At 36.6% G+C, this 16,352-nt stretch overlaps 1 protein-coding gene across 1 annotated transcript in view; it reads left to right on the top strand.

The window, feature by feature from the left end:
• The window catches only part of STXBP6 (syntaxin binding protein 6), a 113,857-nt gene that overhangs the window by 30,211 nt on the left and 67,294 nt on the right, over nucleotides 1-16,352 (top strand). The window contains exon 3 of the mRNA XM_027878736.1: nucleotides 8,000-8,183. Coding sequence (XP_027734537.1) covers nucleotides 8,030-8,183 — 154 coding nt within the window. The 5' untranslated portion in view covers nucleotides 8,000-8,029. The remainder of the gene's footprint in view (nucleotides 1-7,999; nucleotides 8,184-16,352) is intronic.

The raw sequence follows: 16,352 nt of genomic DNA, 5'->3' as shown, positions 1-16,352 counted from the left end.
AATAAGGCAAAATCAGGTTCCTGTGAGATGTCTTGCCAGAGTAGCTGACATGACTTAGCATGTTACACTTACATGGGCTATAGTGCAGTAATAACATATTATATCATATTTTTGTACAGTCCTATATGCAACAGGTTCTGATTGCAATATAACAGAGCCTAACTTCCTACCTGCCCTTTTGCTACCCCTTTATTTAATCCAACAAATAACGGAGTTGGTATACCAAGGAATTTTCTATTGTCTTGAGACACATTTGTTCTTACCAAGGAGATGCCCCGTATGAACTCCTGTTTTGCCACTTTTTATGCAGTTTCGTTCTATGTTGCCAGTTTTGATTTTGAAAAATTTTGTGTAGATCAGCTCCATGCCATGTCTTCAGTCAGCTGATTTCAATATTTGATGAAAGTTCCTGGCATTTCAGGTTCTGTCTTTAAACCACAGTTTTACGATCCTTATAAACTAACACTGCTGGTGCCTAAGGCAGCCCTAATCTTACCCCGTGCTTTTCCTTCCCATGTGCTGACACACAGCTGTGAGGTGCACTGCGTCAGGGAGTTGATCTGAATAAAACCAAAACAAATCACTATTTTTTTTTTCAAACTAGATTAAAACTGGATTAATTCTCTTGTCTAGTTCACAGGTCTACCACAGAAGCACTGATGCCGTCATAAGGAAGAAAAGCACAAAGGGAAATCAGTGACTTCTACCAGTACAAATGCTTAAGGTGGTCATAAGTTAATTGTGAAACAGCACAGACTACTGAAAGAAATTTTGCATGTTTCAAACTGCAGTCTTTAAAACTAGTTTCCCTTTCCCTGGGGGACATGGGCTACTCCCTGTCACGAATATTCTTTAAGTTGACCCTGGTGCCATAAATGAAGTTATGAGTCCAGATTTGAGGATGGCATTTCAAAAAAGATGTAAGCCAGTGGGGAACAGTCTGGAGAGCAGAAGTGATGGAAGAAATCTGTGAGGAATGGCAGAAACTATTCCTACAGCAAATGGAAGTCTAAGGGTGAATATAATAACTGGTCATAAGAGTTAAGCTGACCTCTCAAGGCTGATTTTTAATGTTGCTATGCAGAAGTAGTAGTTCTTACTCATATAAATGTCCCAGTGTCCTGATAAATAAATAAATAAATAACTTTCCACAAATGCAAATCTGGTCTCTCTCGAGGCTTTGTTATAACATCTGGCAGTTCCTAAGTTTCTCTCTGAATCTCTCTGAGATTCCAAATGTTCTCATTTCAAAAGGATAACTCCAGCAGCAGTCTTCCCGAGTAGTTCTTGATCAGCTTTTGGTAAATAGTTGCTTGGGTGGTGCTGCTTAATGTGGTGTTCTCCATCTTTATTTTCAAATTCATATATTCTCAAATAATGATGACTTTCAGATTTTGAGACTTTTACAATGAGAACCTCTTTGGATGGGTCCTCAACTGCTGCTTTTTACTTAGAAAGACCAGAACAGTGCTGTATCACTTCTGTTGAGGTGCTTTTCCCTCCCTTGGGCAACTCCCAGAAACACACGCAGCTGTCCATACCAGGTTCAGAGGAAGGCACATTTATGGAACGCTGCTGCTTTTGGCAGTTAAGAAAATGCTTACAGAATCAGTGTCCGCTGATCCTTGCATGATTATTTTATTAATTTTTAATGAGTATAATCTCGATCCAGAATGCTATGAAAACACAAGCAGCAATTAATTTTAATTTGCTGCAGTTCCTTGAATATCTAATTGTTTTCTTGCATGTTTAAAGTAATCTACAAACAGTCTGCAGGCATTCACACACAGAGTCACTGTACAGACATGTTATATTTGAGTTGGATTTTCCCATATTACAGGACTCTAGGTTCACTTCAGAATTGCATCCTTTTGTGAGCCAGGATCTATGATACTGATTATTTGGACATTAGCTGCAAGATCTGGAATTGTTTTCTTTTCAAAACAAGAGAAAGCTATGTGAAAGCTTTATGCAGTAACTCATCCATCAATATGGATGGTACCTTCTTGTCCACCTCCTACTTAATTTTCTATACCGTTTGAGGGCACAATGTCAAAAGAATCAAGTGATACTGCATCTTCATCTTTTGCTACCGTCTGGCTTGGAAGTAATGATGTTGGTTACCATGATGCTGTATGTATATCTCTAATTCAGCAGAGCAGAGTGCAGGAATGAAAACAACTGCTCTGTCTTCTAGATGAAAGTGGGTCTGGTTTTCATTTACCCACTTGTGGGATTTCTGTGATGTCCCTGATAAACTTTCATTGTAAGTAGATGTTTGGGGTTTTGGAGTGTGATGGAGGAAGGTATACAAAACTTTTAAATGAACTTTGATTTTTTTTAAAGTATTGTGTATGATGATATAAACTGAAAGATACCCTCCTTTTTTGCATCCATTTTTTAATTGCTGCTTTATAAATACGTATTCTGTTCAGAGCTCTATATCTCTTTAGATCTATAGGACTACATAACTTGCACAGAATTCCAATCACCTTCTTGGGAAATCAAAGGTTATGGGAATTGCTCAGAGCCTCAGGCTACCTGCCTCAGGTGAAGAAACGTGTCAAACATAATACTTAGGCACTTATTGCTTCTTAGTGGCTTTAAGATGTTATTACTGTGTGCTTCTCCTCTCTTCTATTCTTTTTTTCATTGACTAAAAGCATCACATGTTCTCAGGCCACACAGTACAATATCCAGTATATTCTTTCCTGTGCTTTTTGCTTATTCTAGGAGTTTTTGGGAGACTCAAACCAGGCTGCTTCAAGGGTTCAGTAAACAATGCTGCTAAATTTCCATGACCAAAGAATAGCTTTTAAAGACCAAGTTAAGAAGGCTTGTATTTGTAATTTACAGTAAATTCTGCCAGGTGTTGGTCTTGAATTAGGTGGGCTGCAATATAAAACCTCTGTAGGCTCCACTTAAAAGAAAGCAAAAAGTCACTTCACTGCATGAAAGATTCAAGATTTGAATTTAGGAGCCACTGCTCTCTGAAGTCTGCTGATGTCCAATTCAGCTTGATTAGGCAGTTTACTTTGTAATTACATACACAAGTAAAACCATGTTTCTTATTTCTATTTTAAATTGCTACAAATATAATTACAATTTTATAATTTTCATATTTTTAGAATTAATATGTTATTCAAATGATCTAGTCATAGTTGAAAGTTTATTTGGAAATATAAATTGGAAATGTGACTGTCTACAAATAACTCTGGAGAATGATTGGGGTTTTTTTTCCCAGTAAATCACTTTAAAAGTCATGAACTTGTTTTGGTAGGAAGTAAGAGAACTTAGTTGCCTTGCTTTTTGAATGATTCTGTGTTTTTTCCAGAGCTGTACTAGCTATTTGTTTGAGATAACAGCAAATACAGAATTTTGATGACCAGTGATGATTGAAGTAGTTTAAACACTTCCAGCAAGTAAAAAGCAGACAATTATCACAATAGCAAAAGCTTTACTTTTTGGCAATGGTGTCCTACAATGATTTCCTAAAGTAGATGTCCTCTTTCAGGATAGTGGCTTTATTAAAAGCAGATTTGAGTGCTTGCTAGAGTTACAATTGCATCCAACAATATTTGATTGCTCAGATGATTTCACACTTCAGGCAGCATTTCAGTGGTAAGCCTGTCCTGTGAGCCCATCCCTGTTTGTGATTAAACTAAAGATCCTTGAAAACAGCAAGGTTTAACATACTGAACATTTTGTCTTCTTTTGGAAAACACAACATGCTCTTCCTTCTCTTGCTTTGTATTTAATTTCTCTTTTCTAACTTGCTCCTGTTGAATTCTGCATGCTGAGGATTAGTTTCCCCAGTTCCTTCTGTATACCTATACCTCACCAAAGATACTGTAAATCTCATTTTTTCCACTTATTTGCATAGAGTCCTATAAAGTATGTGGATATAAAGTGGATGTAAGTTAGCCACTTGCTGGCTTTCTGCCTGGAAGCAGTTTGAGATTCTGGCTGATGAGAAAACAGTCCAATCTTTTGTTACTGAATGTATGGGACCCATGAGGGATTCAGTTTAATTCTCCTGGTTTTATTTAAATTTTTTTAAAGAAATTGCCTTTAATTGGTGTCCTCTCACACACTTCCAGAGGAATAGTCAGCTGTTCATAGGAGTAGTTTTTAGTGATAGAAATGTGATGGAGAAGAACTGTAGTAAAGAAAGATGTGAGAAGATGCAAATGAGCAGCGCATTGCAGGCACTTTTTCAAAGCCACACAGGAATATTTGCTCTCAGTGTTTCTGTTGTGTGCTGTGCACACAGTGTAAATGCTGACGTCCTGTTCCATAATGTTGTGGTAGATGGACTGAAAAATCGCAGGAGGAAAATGGGATCTTCTTTGTTCAGGCAAAATCATCATTGTAATAACTTGAGTGGAATTAAATATGTAGGACAAAGAACATGAAGTGGGAAGTGCAGTCTCTCTTTAAGGACTCTTACATTTATTGAAACCTGTATATCCCTCTTGCTTCAAAGAGGTAAATGTTGTAAACAATGCATTGTCGCTCAGTGCTCAGAGATCCTCCAGTAAAAGTCTCTTCTTTAAGGCATTTTTTGTTTGAGTACAGGGGAAAAAGTTTGTGTTCCAATCTGTGAGTTCATATGGACCATGAGTGGAAACTGCTGATGAATTTGTCCTGGAACGCGCGCCAAGAAAAAATATTACTGTGTAAAGAAGTATGTGTACACTACATGAAGTTGTGCATGTACAGGCAGTGAGGTTTTTGTATCAGAGTAGGGGTTTTGTTGGGGAATGTGAAAAATTGAGACTTATTTGTATTCCTTGAGCAAGTCTTCCGTTTTTATTTTTTTTTTTTTTAGTAAAGCTGGCAAAGATTGTATTATGTTGCCCTGTGAAAAAGAGGAATATTGGAATGTTTTACCTATTTAAACAATGGTCTTTTGTACAGATCCACTACTAAATAGGGAGAAGGTTGCTTATTCAAATTCAACTGCTGATTTTTTGACCTGTGAAAAATTACTTCATCCAACCTACAATGACAGCTTAATCTCAGAAGTCTGTTAGTACACAGGCACAGTTGGTTGTTTTCTTCTTTAAATAAATAGGCTTCTCTGGTTTGTGTTAACGTCAGTTTTCACATTAGATTTGGCAGTCGTGTCAAGTACACATTGTGTTAGATTAATTGCTTGAATATGGTATCTGAAGCTGTTGTAAACCCGAGTACAGGATCAGAAGGATCACAACCTCCAAGGCTCAGTCAGTGCACGCTTTAGTTGGAGGTTCCAGTCACAAGTTTGGTATCTACTGTGTCTGTCTGTGTACAGCTTCTGGTTGACGTATATAAAATCAGCTTAATCATAAAGTCCGTGACAGCATGCAGCAGTAAACTGCAATGTTGGATTGTTCTATGTTTTATCTTCTGTGCCTGCATGAAACAGGAGTTTTAATTTGTCTTGCATACCATGTTGAACTAGACTTTAAAGTTTTATTTGCATGTTGATTGTATATAAAAGCACTTGCCTGAGAGATAGGGATGAGTGTATATAGAGAGAGTTATGAAATCTCCTAGGTTTAGTTATTGCATATGTCGTTGACATTCTAGTTTTATGCTGTAAGTTGCAGTGCATAAATACAGTAAAATTATTTGGAAAATCTATGAAACTGTATTTGGCTAGTGTCTCTTGTTTGTTTGACTTGCCTGTTGTTCAGCAGTCTTATCAAATGCAGTGAGACCTCTTGCTTTTAATATCCTTAAAGTGAACCTTGAAAAGCAATATGTAAGTTTTGAAGTTATAAACCAATAAAATTTTCTGATGCTGTAGGTAGGGAAAACTTTCATTCTCTCTTAATCCAGGAAACCTTTATATCACTGAGTGTATCTTTGGAGTTACACTTTATCTTGCAGTCCATGAACATTAAGAAAACTTCTGAAAACCTCTATTCAGCAATTTAGATTTAACAGCATCAGGTCACTGCAATCTGGAGAGCATTTTTTTCAGTTGAATGTCACTGGAGTATATTTTTACCTGACAGCATTTATATGTATTTTCCAAAAAGCTATTTATTGAAATTTTTTTAAGCATAGGAAGGTCTGGAATTGAAATTATCATTGCAAAAATTATCAGTCTCTATCTGAGTTAGGAGGAAGTTTGTGTATATGACCGTTGTCATATACAGTGGTCTTGAATTAAAAAAAAAAAAAATTCAACTCAAAAACTAGTTGGAATATGCTAGCAGTTTACATGCTGGTATAAGTTATTCTTCAAATATTTCCATAATACAGAAGAGGAGAGAAGTAGGGTATAATGAATGCAAAAACAACCTTTTCTAAATAACTACCGGGTAAATTTATTCTTTTGCATGTCTTTTTTATTCAATGTATTTGTTATTAAAGGACAGGTAATTTACATGTCAGGAGTTACCCTGTCAGGAGCTACTCATTCTTTTCTTCTTTCAAAATTGGTCTGGATTTTTCTTTTAATGGGGCCAATTTTTAAATGCAGTTGATTTCTGTAAAGGTGCATGTAAAGTTACCTCATGCTAAAACGTGTCAGAATTCAAATACCTCTTTGGTAGATAACTGAGGTATACTGTTAGAGATTATTTTGGCTCAGGATACTGTTTCCCAAAATTAGTAAGTGGTGAATTTGGTTTGAATTAAGTTGTGCTGTGTCACATATCCATGAATACAGCTTCCCCCCACCCCATCCCATTTTTTAAAATATAAGTGAATATCATAAATAGTGACAACAAAATGTTGAGACTGAAAGTGTTAAGACAAGTACTTTTCTGGTAGTATGCACAATAAAAATAATAAATCTGTGACTCTCTTGATTTCATAATCTAATTTGTCTGCAATTTATTTATGTTTATTTAAAATTGTGGCAAATATCAAGTGATCCCACAGGCCGAATTACTGGATTCAGTAGTTCAGACCTGAAGATGATCTTACTCATACTAAGAAAGCTAAGGATGTTGAAAAGATATCTTGGCTTGAAAGTCTTTAATACAGAAATGTGGAATTTAATGTGTGTGTATTGGAGTGTCATTATATTTGAACAATAAAGGTGGCATTCAACAGTTTCCATGAGTGTGGCCTGTGTACGTAGTATAATATTTCAATGCAGAACTAACTGAAGTTACAGCTGTGGTGCTGTTTACACAAAGAACCTATTAATGTGCCCTCTCAGTTCTCTCTCTTTTAGCTGTGGTCACATTGAACTTTACTTTGCAGGACACACATGAATAAGCAGCTTCCCTCCTCCTTCCCTCCCTGTTCTCTACAATAATTTTTTTCTCTCCAAATGTCTCTTCTAAGTTGACTGTGTTGTTTCCTTACGAAACACACTGAGGAATTGACCTGGGTCAAAATAACTTAGCAGAAAAGTAGAGGTGTGGTTTTGTGTGCCTTAACCCTGATGGTTTCTCTGACATTGTTTCCTGTGCAGGTGCCCAGTTTGTAATTACAGAGGAATTGAGGGGATCAGGTGCTAAAGCAAGAGATGCCAGAGCTGTACAATCAACTACTGTCACCAAGAGCAGTGCTTGGAACAGTCTTACCATATCTGAAGTTTTCTATAGCTTCTGTGAATGTGACTTGTCTGCCAGCACAACCACAGTGCTCCTTCCCTATGCCCTTGCAGTGTTTTCCCTCTCTGTGTGGGACATAGATCTGAGTTTTTCTCCAGTTGTCAGAGGGGGAATTAATGAAGCTTTTATGCTGCATGAAGTTGAAGGGTGTTTCTCTGAGAAGATTTTACAACAAATCGTAGTTCTAGTGTGAATGGCTTCTGCCCAAAATAAGCCTAGCTAGTTTAAGTAAACTTAAATGTGGAGAGCAACTTCAGTGAAGATGCTTGAATAATTTGAAAATTCTGCCTCTAAGGATGTGAAATTACCTTCTAAATTCTTTGAATCATTAAAGCCTTTATTTGAAACTCAGGGCTTTTAATGCTCATGTAAGTTAACTGGACTTTTACATACTTCAGAGTTTCTAATATTGTTTTATTTCTATGGTTTTATTTTAGAGCAGCAGTCTGCTATACCTGTGATCTACAATGAATGCCAAATCTGCAATCAGCAAAGAAATTTTTGCCCCTCATGATGAAAGGATGCTGGGAGCCGTTCAAGTGAAAAGAAGGACAAAAAAAAAGATTCCTTTCCTAGCTACTGGGGGTCAGGGTGAATATTTAACATACATCTGCCTGTCAGGTAAGATTAATGGCTTGGATATCTAGTGATCTGTTTAGGCTTATCTTAGTTTAACGGATTAGATGTCATCTGTAGCTATAAAGAACTAGGTGATTCAAATCTTAATAATTTAATCAGAGAATTATAGCACTTATAGCTTTCATCTTGCAGAACCACATGCTCAAGGCTATTAATATTTATACAGTATAATAAATTGAACAGGTGGTTTAATTGTTTAAAAAAACCTAGGTGTTCTCTCACAGCATAGCTGCAAAGCATGAACAAATAGAGTATTTGGTAACAGTCTTTCCATGTTGAAATTAAGATATTTCTTAGAAGGATGAGCTTTTCAGGATATTAAAATGGCATACAGTTTTTTATATGCCGTGTTTCAATGTCTAACAACTGAGCATGTGTGAATACCTTTGATATTCTATGGCAATTTAGTTATTAGGTTTTTAGACATATCAGTTGCTCCCTTTGAGTGTATGCATCTTGCTGGAAGTACAACTAGTGGTCAGAGGAAGAAGTGCTATATGAATCTCAGAAGACTGCAATTTTTTTTGGACTAAATGAAGGATAGTGCTTCATGGACTCTTTAAAATTTTATTTTTTTAAACTATGTTAAAACTTTCAAAGCATAGGAAGTAAACCCAGTCACCCTATGACTAACACATCACACACTGTACATTTATTGAATGAGATGTTAATTGTCTGCATATATGCAAATGTTTATGTTAAAATACAGGCTGCAGAGAATATGCAAGTACATATTGAGGTCAGTGACACAAAACAGGAGACTTTTCATTTTCAGCTGTGTGTTCTGCTTGTCATTATAGGATCATAGGATCGTAGAATATCCTGAGTTGGAAAGGAGTCACAGGGATCATTGAATCCAACCCCTGGCCCTGCACAGGATTACCCCAAAAATGGCGCTGTCTGATAGCATTTCCTAATGCTTCTTGAACTCTGGCAGGTTTGGTGCTGTGACCAGTTCTCCTGGGGGCCTGTTCCAGGGCTTTAACACTTTTTGAGTAAAAAACCTTCTCCTGATATCTAACTTAAACCTTCCCTAACACAGTTTCACACCATTCCCTTGGGTCCTGTCATTGGTCACCAGAGAGAAGAGATCAGTGCATGACCCTTTGCTTCGCCTCATGAGGAAGCCATGGACCACAATGAGGTCTCCCCTCAGTGTCCTATTTTTTAGGTGGAACAAACCAAGTGACCTCAGCCATTCTTCCCACATACAGAGATTCAAGGAAGAGTTTGAAAATTGATTCACTTAGGCTATTCCCTAGACTTGTGGTTGAGGTACTGTGCTGGATGTAAGGATTGCAGGTTTCAATCCTCTCAAGTTGTAGAGAAAACTGAATCTAGGTCTCCTGTCTCTTAAAGAAATGTTCAAATCACTAACCTTTTGAAGCAAAACTCACTTCTTCCTTTCAAAATCCAATTTTTCAAATGTCAGTCCAATTTCTTTTCTAAGTTGTCTTCCATTAAATCATGTTCTAGGTTTGTGCAGTAAGTTTTGGAATACACAGGTGTTTGATACCCTTGTTCATGACTGAAGATTAGAGATGTGATGTGTGCTTATAATTTTCACTAGGCTACCTCTATTCAATAGGTGGGGTGTATGTGTGCATGTGGGGGGGTGTTTTGGTTTTTGTTTGTGTTTTTTGTTTGTTTTGGTTTTCGTTGTTTTTTGTTTGGTTGGTTTTGTTTTTTGTTTTTTTTTAATTACTGTTCTGGAGAATTTAACCCTTCTCCAGCTCCTGCACCCCATATTGATGTGTAGTAGCTATCATGGATTTTAAGACATTAAATGATCTTGAATGCATCTATTGTTTTTCTACAACAGGATAGCCTATTATGAGTAAGGAAGAAACAACAAATGTCCTGACTTGAGCAGAGTTTGTCACTGATGATAAGGAGAAGCATTCAGGATCTAAATAAAATTACCAAGTGGCAGGCACTGAAAAGCTTCATAGCGGTATTGCAAGAACCCTCACATGTGGCTCACTGTTAGTGGGGTTTTTCATGGATCTGAGAGCAGGTTTTTTGTATATGTTTATAGATTATATTATGAAAAGTACAGTATGATTGGTAATTTCAGTAGGCAACCAAGTGACTAGGGAGAGAACTGCCTGTGTTTGGTGTCAGTATTAGAATTCCAAACAGTCTGTTTAGAAAGATGATGCAATTCAATAGGGTCAAGTGCAATTAGTTATTTACTTGGGAATCATCAAAGGCACAAAACCAAACATTTAGGGAGCGACTGTTTCTACCACTGTGTTTAAAAGAAATTGTGACAAGGATAAACTGATTTTTTGCTATTCCTGATGGCTGTGAAGCAAGAAGTTATATTAGAAATGAAGAAAAAGGTTCACTTCAGTAAGAGTAAGTTAATGTGGGCATGACAGTTTTGCCCCAAGCAGTCTATCTTGGGATAACAGAATATGTTTGATGACCTTCCTTTTTTGATGTGATTCGGTACAATGGAGCAGACACAATGGTGGCTAGCTCTGGATTTGTGTTTACATTTCAAGAAACTCATACTTTAATGCTGAGCGTTGCAACATCTTTCATGGAAACACCTTTCTTGGCCTTTGACTCTTGTCCCATTTTTTCCAGGTTTGCTATGTATTAGGTAAACATAGTGACTGGAATATCTCTGTGTTCATAGTTTCCTTGGACTAATTCAATTTGGCCTTTGCTAAAAGGAGTCTGATAATTTACTCTTTAGAACTGAATTTCTGGGTTAAAAGGATAGACGTAGAAACTGGCTCCTTGAGGGATATAAATATTTGGGAATGTAAAATATCTTGTCTAGTTGTAATTTCATTCAAGGCATGATACAGGAAATAAAACATCAGCCATTATGATAGCTACTTTTACTTATTGCTCAGTTTGTAACTGAAAAGTTGTATGAATTGCTATAATCAAAATTCATTGTTTTCAGTGTTGAATTGAAAATACATGCTATCATAATTGTTGTTTATTTGCATTTTTGTAAGCATGGACAGAGATGCTGAGCAGCCCTTAAGCCTCAGAAATAGGATAGTGAAGCACTAAAAGAATCAAATACTGAACAGAGCGAGATGGAAGAATAAGGCAGATTCTTCCTTAAAATTGGTATTTGAAGTATGTACTGTATTTTTTTATTTTACTTTATTAAATACTGAATTGGTTAGAAAGAAATATTCATTAATGCTCCCAAGTGGTGTACCTAAAGCTTGTAATCTGAAAGTGGAGATACATAAAGTCAACAAAGCTATAGCAAACCTGCTTGACAGACTGGTGGAAATGAAGCAGCTGGGTTACCTGCAACCTTCTAGCCTGCTGTAGTGGAGGGACTGGCCAAGTTAAACAGGCAAACAGAGCCAAGACAGATCTTTGGGAAGTTATTTAGTTGAAGAACAGCAAGAAATGAGTAGACAGATGGGAAACAGAGGTGGGGTGGCTGTAGGCGGAACAGAGAAAACGAAAACTAGGATTTTTTTTTTTTTAATGCAGAAGAGTTAACACAGAGAAAAGACAAGAAATTCAAAGCTGAAAGTGGATATTTATCACCTCCTCCACACTAGCAGACCTAGTGATAGTTATTGGATCAGATCTAAGTTTTAATTTTGTCATCATTGTCTTATATAATTGAAACAGAATTGTTTAAAATAGTTCATAGCCTTATTTAGAATTCTGAGTTAAGTATAAAATACTTAAAAGGTCACTTCAGAAATATAGGCTGTTGGCCAACTTGCTTGTGCACAGTTCTGTGTTATTTCCTTTGACACCCTAGCATTACATTTTTTAAGTAACTTCTATTATTTAAAAAGGTTTTTTATATTGTAGTGCATTGGAAGTGTTCCAGTTTGTACACATGGATGTGGTATTGACCTTTCAGGGTTAAATATCTGTTGCAGTTGCAGTGAACTGAGTGAACCAGACGGTTCCTTTAGAACTTGAATTCTTGTGTGTCAAAGAACTCTAAGATTGCACCAATCTTTGTAGTCCTACTGGGATTGGAGCATAAAGCTAAAGTTCTTTAAAGCTGGTAGTGAAACTTTTCATCTCTTTTCCCCGCTATTATGACTTTATTAAGTGTTCTTTCTTTGCCATCTCCAAATTCATTTAGCGTATTGTCAGTTCAGGGTTTTTTTGAGTGACTTTTATGCAGAAGTACAATCTGTCAAGGACGGTGGCAGAAAAGCCAAAAGGAAATGCAAAGAAATCATAAGAAATAATACACAAAAATAAGATGCACATGCTGGGGGAGAGTGTGCTGGGGGCTTTGCCGTCTTTAAAAGTTAACTTTATTGACTGTATCACAGACTTGTTCAAAAGATAGTCAATAACTTAGAAAGCTGTTTGCATTTACCACGATAAGCTTTTGTGGTTTGGTTTGATTTTTTTTTTCCCCCTACTTCTGTTTTAACAGAGAGACAGAGACTTGGTTTATGAGCTTATGAGCTTTATGAGTTCTGTGACTATCCTCATTTATGCACTTACGGCTGATATCTTACCACACCACTCAGTTACACTTCCAACATGAGCTTTTGTACTCTTGATTTTTTTTTTTTTTTGGCTGTAGAGTCCATGGTGCCATGAAGTTGTTTTTCCAATTATGAATTTATTGTTCCTCCTGTACTGGCTGTTCATGGAATAGAATGTTACCCAGGAACGACCTATATCTCTTGCTCCTTTTAAGGTCACTTGATGTGGCTGCCAGAAATTGGCTGTAATTTCATGGTGAATTCAAGGACAGGTTAAGTGCAATTGTATTTTCAGCATGGTGGCTGAACTGAAAATTGGAAAATAGTGAGAAGGAAATTGATATCAAAGGAATTCAGTTTTCTCCTAGTGTGTTCTTATTTTCTGTTTGAGTTCTGCTACTATAATGAGGTGACAATCTGCCAATTTATTTTCTGTATTTTCTTCTTGAAGAAAACATCCAATTTTCAGGAGCTTGTAGTGCAGAGGATTCTCATGTTTCCTGTTCAGGACATGAGAAACCAAAGTAAATTTCATTTTCCACCTACTTTCCTGGAGAATGTTGTATTTGTCTGCCCATAGGGTGTATTAATGTATTACTCAGTATTTTTTGGGGTGGGAATAGTGGGTGACAGTGGTATTTTTCCTCTGTGTAAATGTTGTATTAAGGAGTGAGAATGATACTTCAGTATTCATGATACTCACCTTCAGTCTGACCCATCTAGATGTGAGAGTCTTCATTGAATATTTAATTATTTATGCAAAATAGGACATGATTGACATGAGAGATTTGATCAACCCAGAAGAACACACATACTGAAGGGTGGTCTAGTCTTCTGCAACCTGATCAGACACTTGAAGGCAGCTACAGGCCAGTTGTGCTGCTTTCCCTGGCCCCACACACCCAAACTGGCACCGCAAGCTTAACATCTAGGACTAGATGGGGATGTTCAGTCACAGCAAAAAACTTCTGGTACCTGTACTTAACACAAGGGCTGCCTGTTGCAGATGTTGGCTTTAACGTAAAGACTCATATTCTGTCCTTTGGAAGACAGATGTTAAGTATTCCTATATCTTGGATGAGTTCCTTGAATGTTAACCATTGGTATAAAAAGTGTGGCTGCCATCACCAATTCTCTGCCTAACACTTAACATTTTAGCTGAAAATACCTGATAAAACTTCCTGATGTCCAGTGGAGAAACTATTCCAGAATTCAAGGGAGAGGGCTCTACAATGCAGAAAATGTAGAAAAAAAAAAATCCTTATCCTTCTTTATTAGCTTTATTAATGTCAAAGTAAAGATATGGCGGAGATTTTCTTCAGTTGGCTAGTGATCCCTAAAACCTTCTCATTGTGCAGAGTCATTTTCTGCTTCACGTTACTCAGGGATAAAACTTGCACAGATAGTGTGCAAATTTTTCATTCATGTTGACTAAGTCAAAGTCATACAATTTGGTAGTGTGAGTGGAGTTACACTGATGTAACCTTCTGTGGTTCCAGTCTATTGGCAACTTCTGTGTGTTTATTCCGGGACTTCCATGGACTGATGCCTCTGACTGCCTTGCAAGTGCTCCCTGAAGTTTTTTACCATTGCTCATGCAGCTGGTCTCGTGCAAATGTGTGCTCTAGAATCTCTGGACATGAGAAACACAAACAGCTTCAGTTGACTTTTATTCCCGTGAAACCATTACAACTAGAATTACAATTGTAAAAAATAAAGTACAGTGATGAAGACACTAGGAGGAGAACCTTTTTTAAATAATAAGAATAGTGAGTCATTGCAATAACTAGCTATAAGAAGTTATATAGTTAGCCATTTGGGAAGAAGCTATGGAAGCATGCCAGGAATGCCATTTAAGGTGACTGGTTTTGCCTTTAGGATAACAAGATGCTCTGAGAGATCACTTGAGTTTACTTGTGTGTGTGTGTGTGTGTGTGTATATATATAGTTTATTTTTTTAAAAAATACAGTATTACATAGGTTAATTTTTTTAGACTTGCTTCAACACAGAGGGGAGAAATATCAATAATTTTACTATTTTCTTGGGAATAAGCTCCTGTGATTTTTTCTCCCCATTCTACTTCTGGGTGCCTTTTGATATGCTTACATTCTGTGTTGGTGTATACCTGTGTAAAGTGTAATCATACTAAATTATTTTATTTTTATTCAGTCTTCATACAGTAATTGTTTTACCACCAGTAAGTAAGTAAATATACACAAATGTTGTTGGCCTTCATATGCTGTTTCATATATGCTGCATCATGTCCGCGTGTCCATTTTTATTTCTTGGTATTTTTCAATTTAAAAAACTGTGAAACAATTTTGTGGTTGTGTGTTGTCTGTATAAAACTTAGTTGATAATTGAAGCTCATAGAAGACATCTGAATACTCTGTCCTTCTACCCACGGTACAGTCTTGAAAAATCAGTTGTACTCATCTGGCATGCTTTTTGCCTTGAAACTTTTCAATGTTTGGATGGTGGAATAGCCTCATTCCACTTTCTTCTTGGCTTTGCTCCATTAATTTAAAAAAAATTATTTGATCATTCCAGTGCTTATCTGTTCTACTTAATGAGATAATGCCTTCTTGGGGTTCTATATGGGGCAGATTACTTTATTTTCTTTACCACTGGGTATGTTTTAGACTGGTGCTCATATTTGTTGCTAGCGAAGTTATTTCCAGTAATGGTATCAAATTCAAAAATTTTATTAAATGCTGTGCAAAAAACCCACCATGCTTACTGATAGTAAGGATTACTATAAAGGCAATTTCTTCGTAATATCAATTCTCAATTGGAAAGTGTGTTTACAACATCAAATACGCAAGAATGATTATGACCTTTCATAGGTGGGTACAATTTTCTCCTTATTAGCATTGCTTTGGAAGTCAGCCTGAGTGGAGTTAAAATCCTTTCTAAAAGCATTAGGACTCTCAAGCACCCCTACCTTGTCTTTACCAGGGTTTCGTTGAACCTTGATTAACCCTCACAGGAGTTAGGACGAGTTCTGTGATTCTTCCTCTGCCTTTACATCCCCTTTTGAATTAGCTACCTAAAAATTAATTAAAAGCTTTTGGTTAAAATTTTTTAAATTATTTAAATTTTATTGTTTTAAAATTAAGGAAATAAAAATTTTTCTATGCAGAGGCATAGTATTATCATCAGCCTTTCTGTGGAGTGAACTGAGGCCTGTTACGACCTTAAAGGTTTTTTTGTACTACGAGAAATGAAAAATAAAAGACATTTTGGGCATTATCTTCTTTAATATGAACCTCTAGTCATGCATGTGGGTTGCTTTGGGTTAGCTGGGGTTTTTGCGTTTTGTTTGAAGCAACAAGCTTTGTATTGTTTTGTGATGAAAATTCAAATTCTTTTTTTTTTCAGAACAGGGAGCTAAAAAAAAAAGCCAAACAAGCTTCTCTTTCCTCACTGTCTCACCTTGGTCACGTCTTCTTTAAGGTGAAGATTTAATCGCTAGGGTATCTGTAGGGCAAATGAATGTCTCTTGCTGTGTGCTCAATGACCTATATTCACTGCTCCAAACTGTCCCTAAGTTGGATAAAGGAGAGCACTGCTGTTTTTTGAATTGTTGCATAACATGGTTACATTCACATAGTGTACTCCATGTGTCTAAAGAAATATATATTAAATGTACACATATGTATATAGCTTCCATCTACTCTTAGGTGCTCCCCCCTGGGC

This window comes from Empidonax traillii, unplaced genomic scaffold, assembly GCF_003031625.1.
Source record: "Empidonax traillii isolate 1590-97213 ecotype Southwest subspecies unplaced genomic scaffold, ASM303162v1 scaffold45:size3623477, whole genome shotgun sequence".
In the NCBI taxonomy this organism is placed as follows: Eukaryota; Metazoa; Chordata; class Aves; order Passeriformes; family Tyrannidae; genus Empidonax; species Empidonax traillii.
This window is presented reverse-complemented; position numbering and strand designations above follow the sequence as displayed.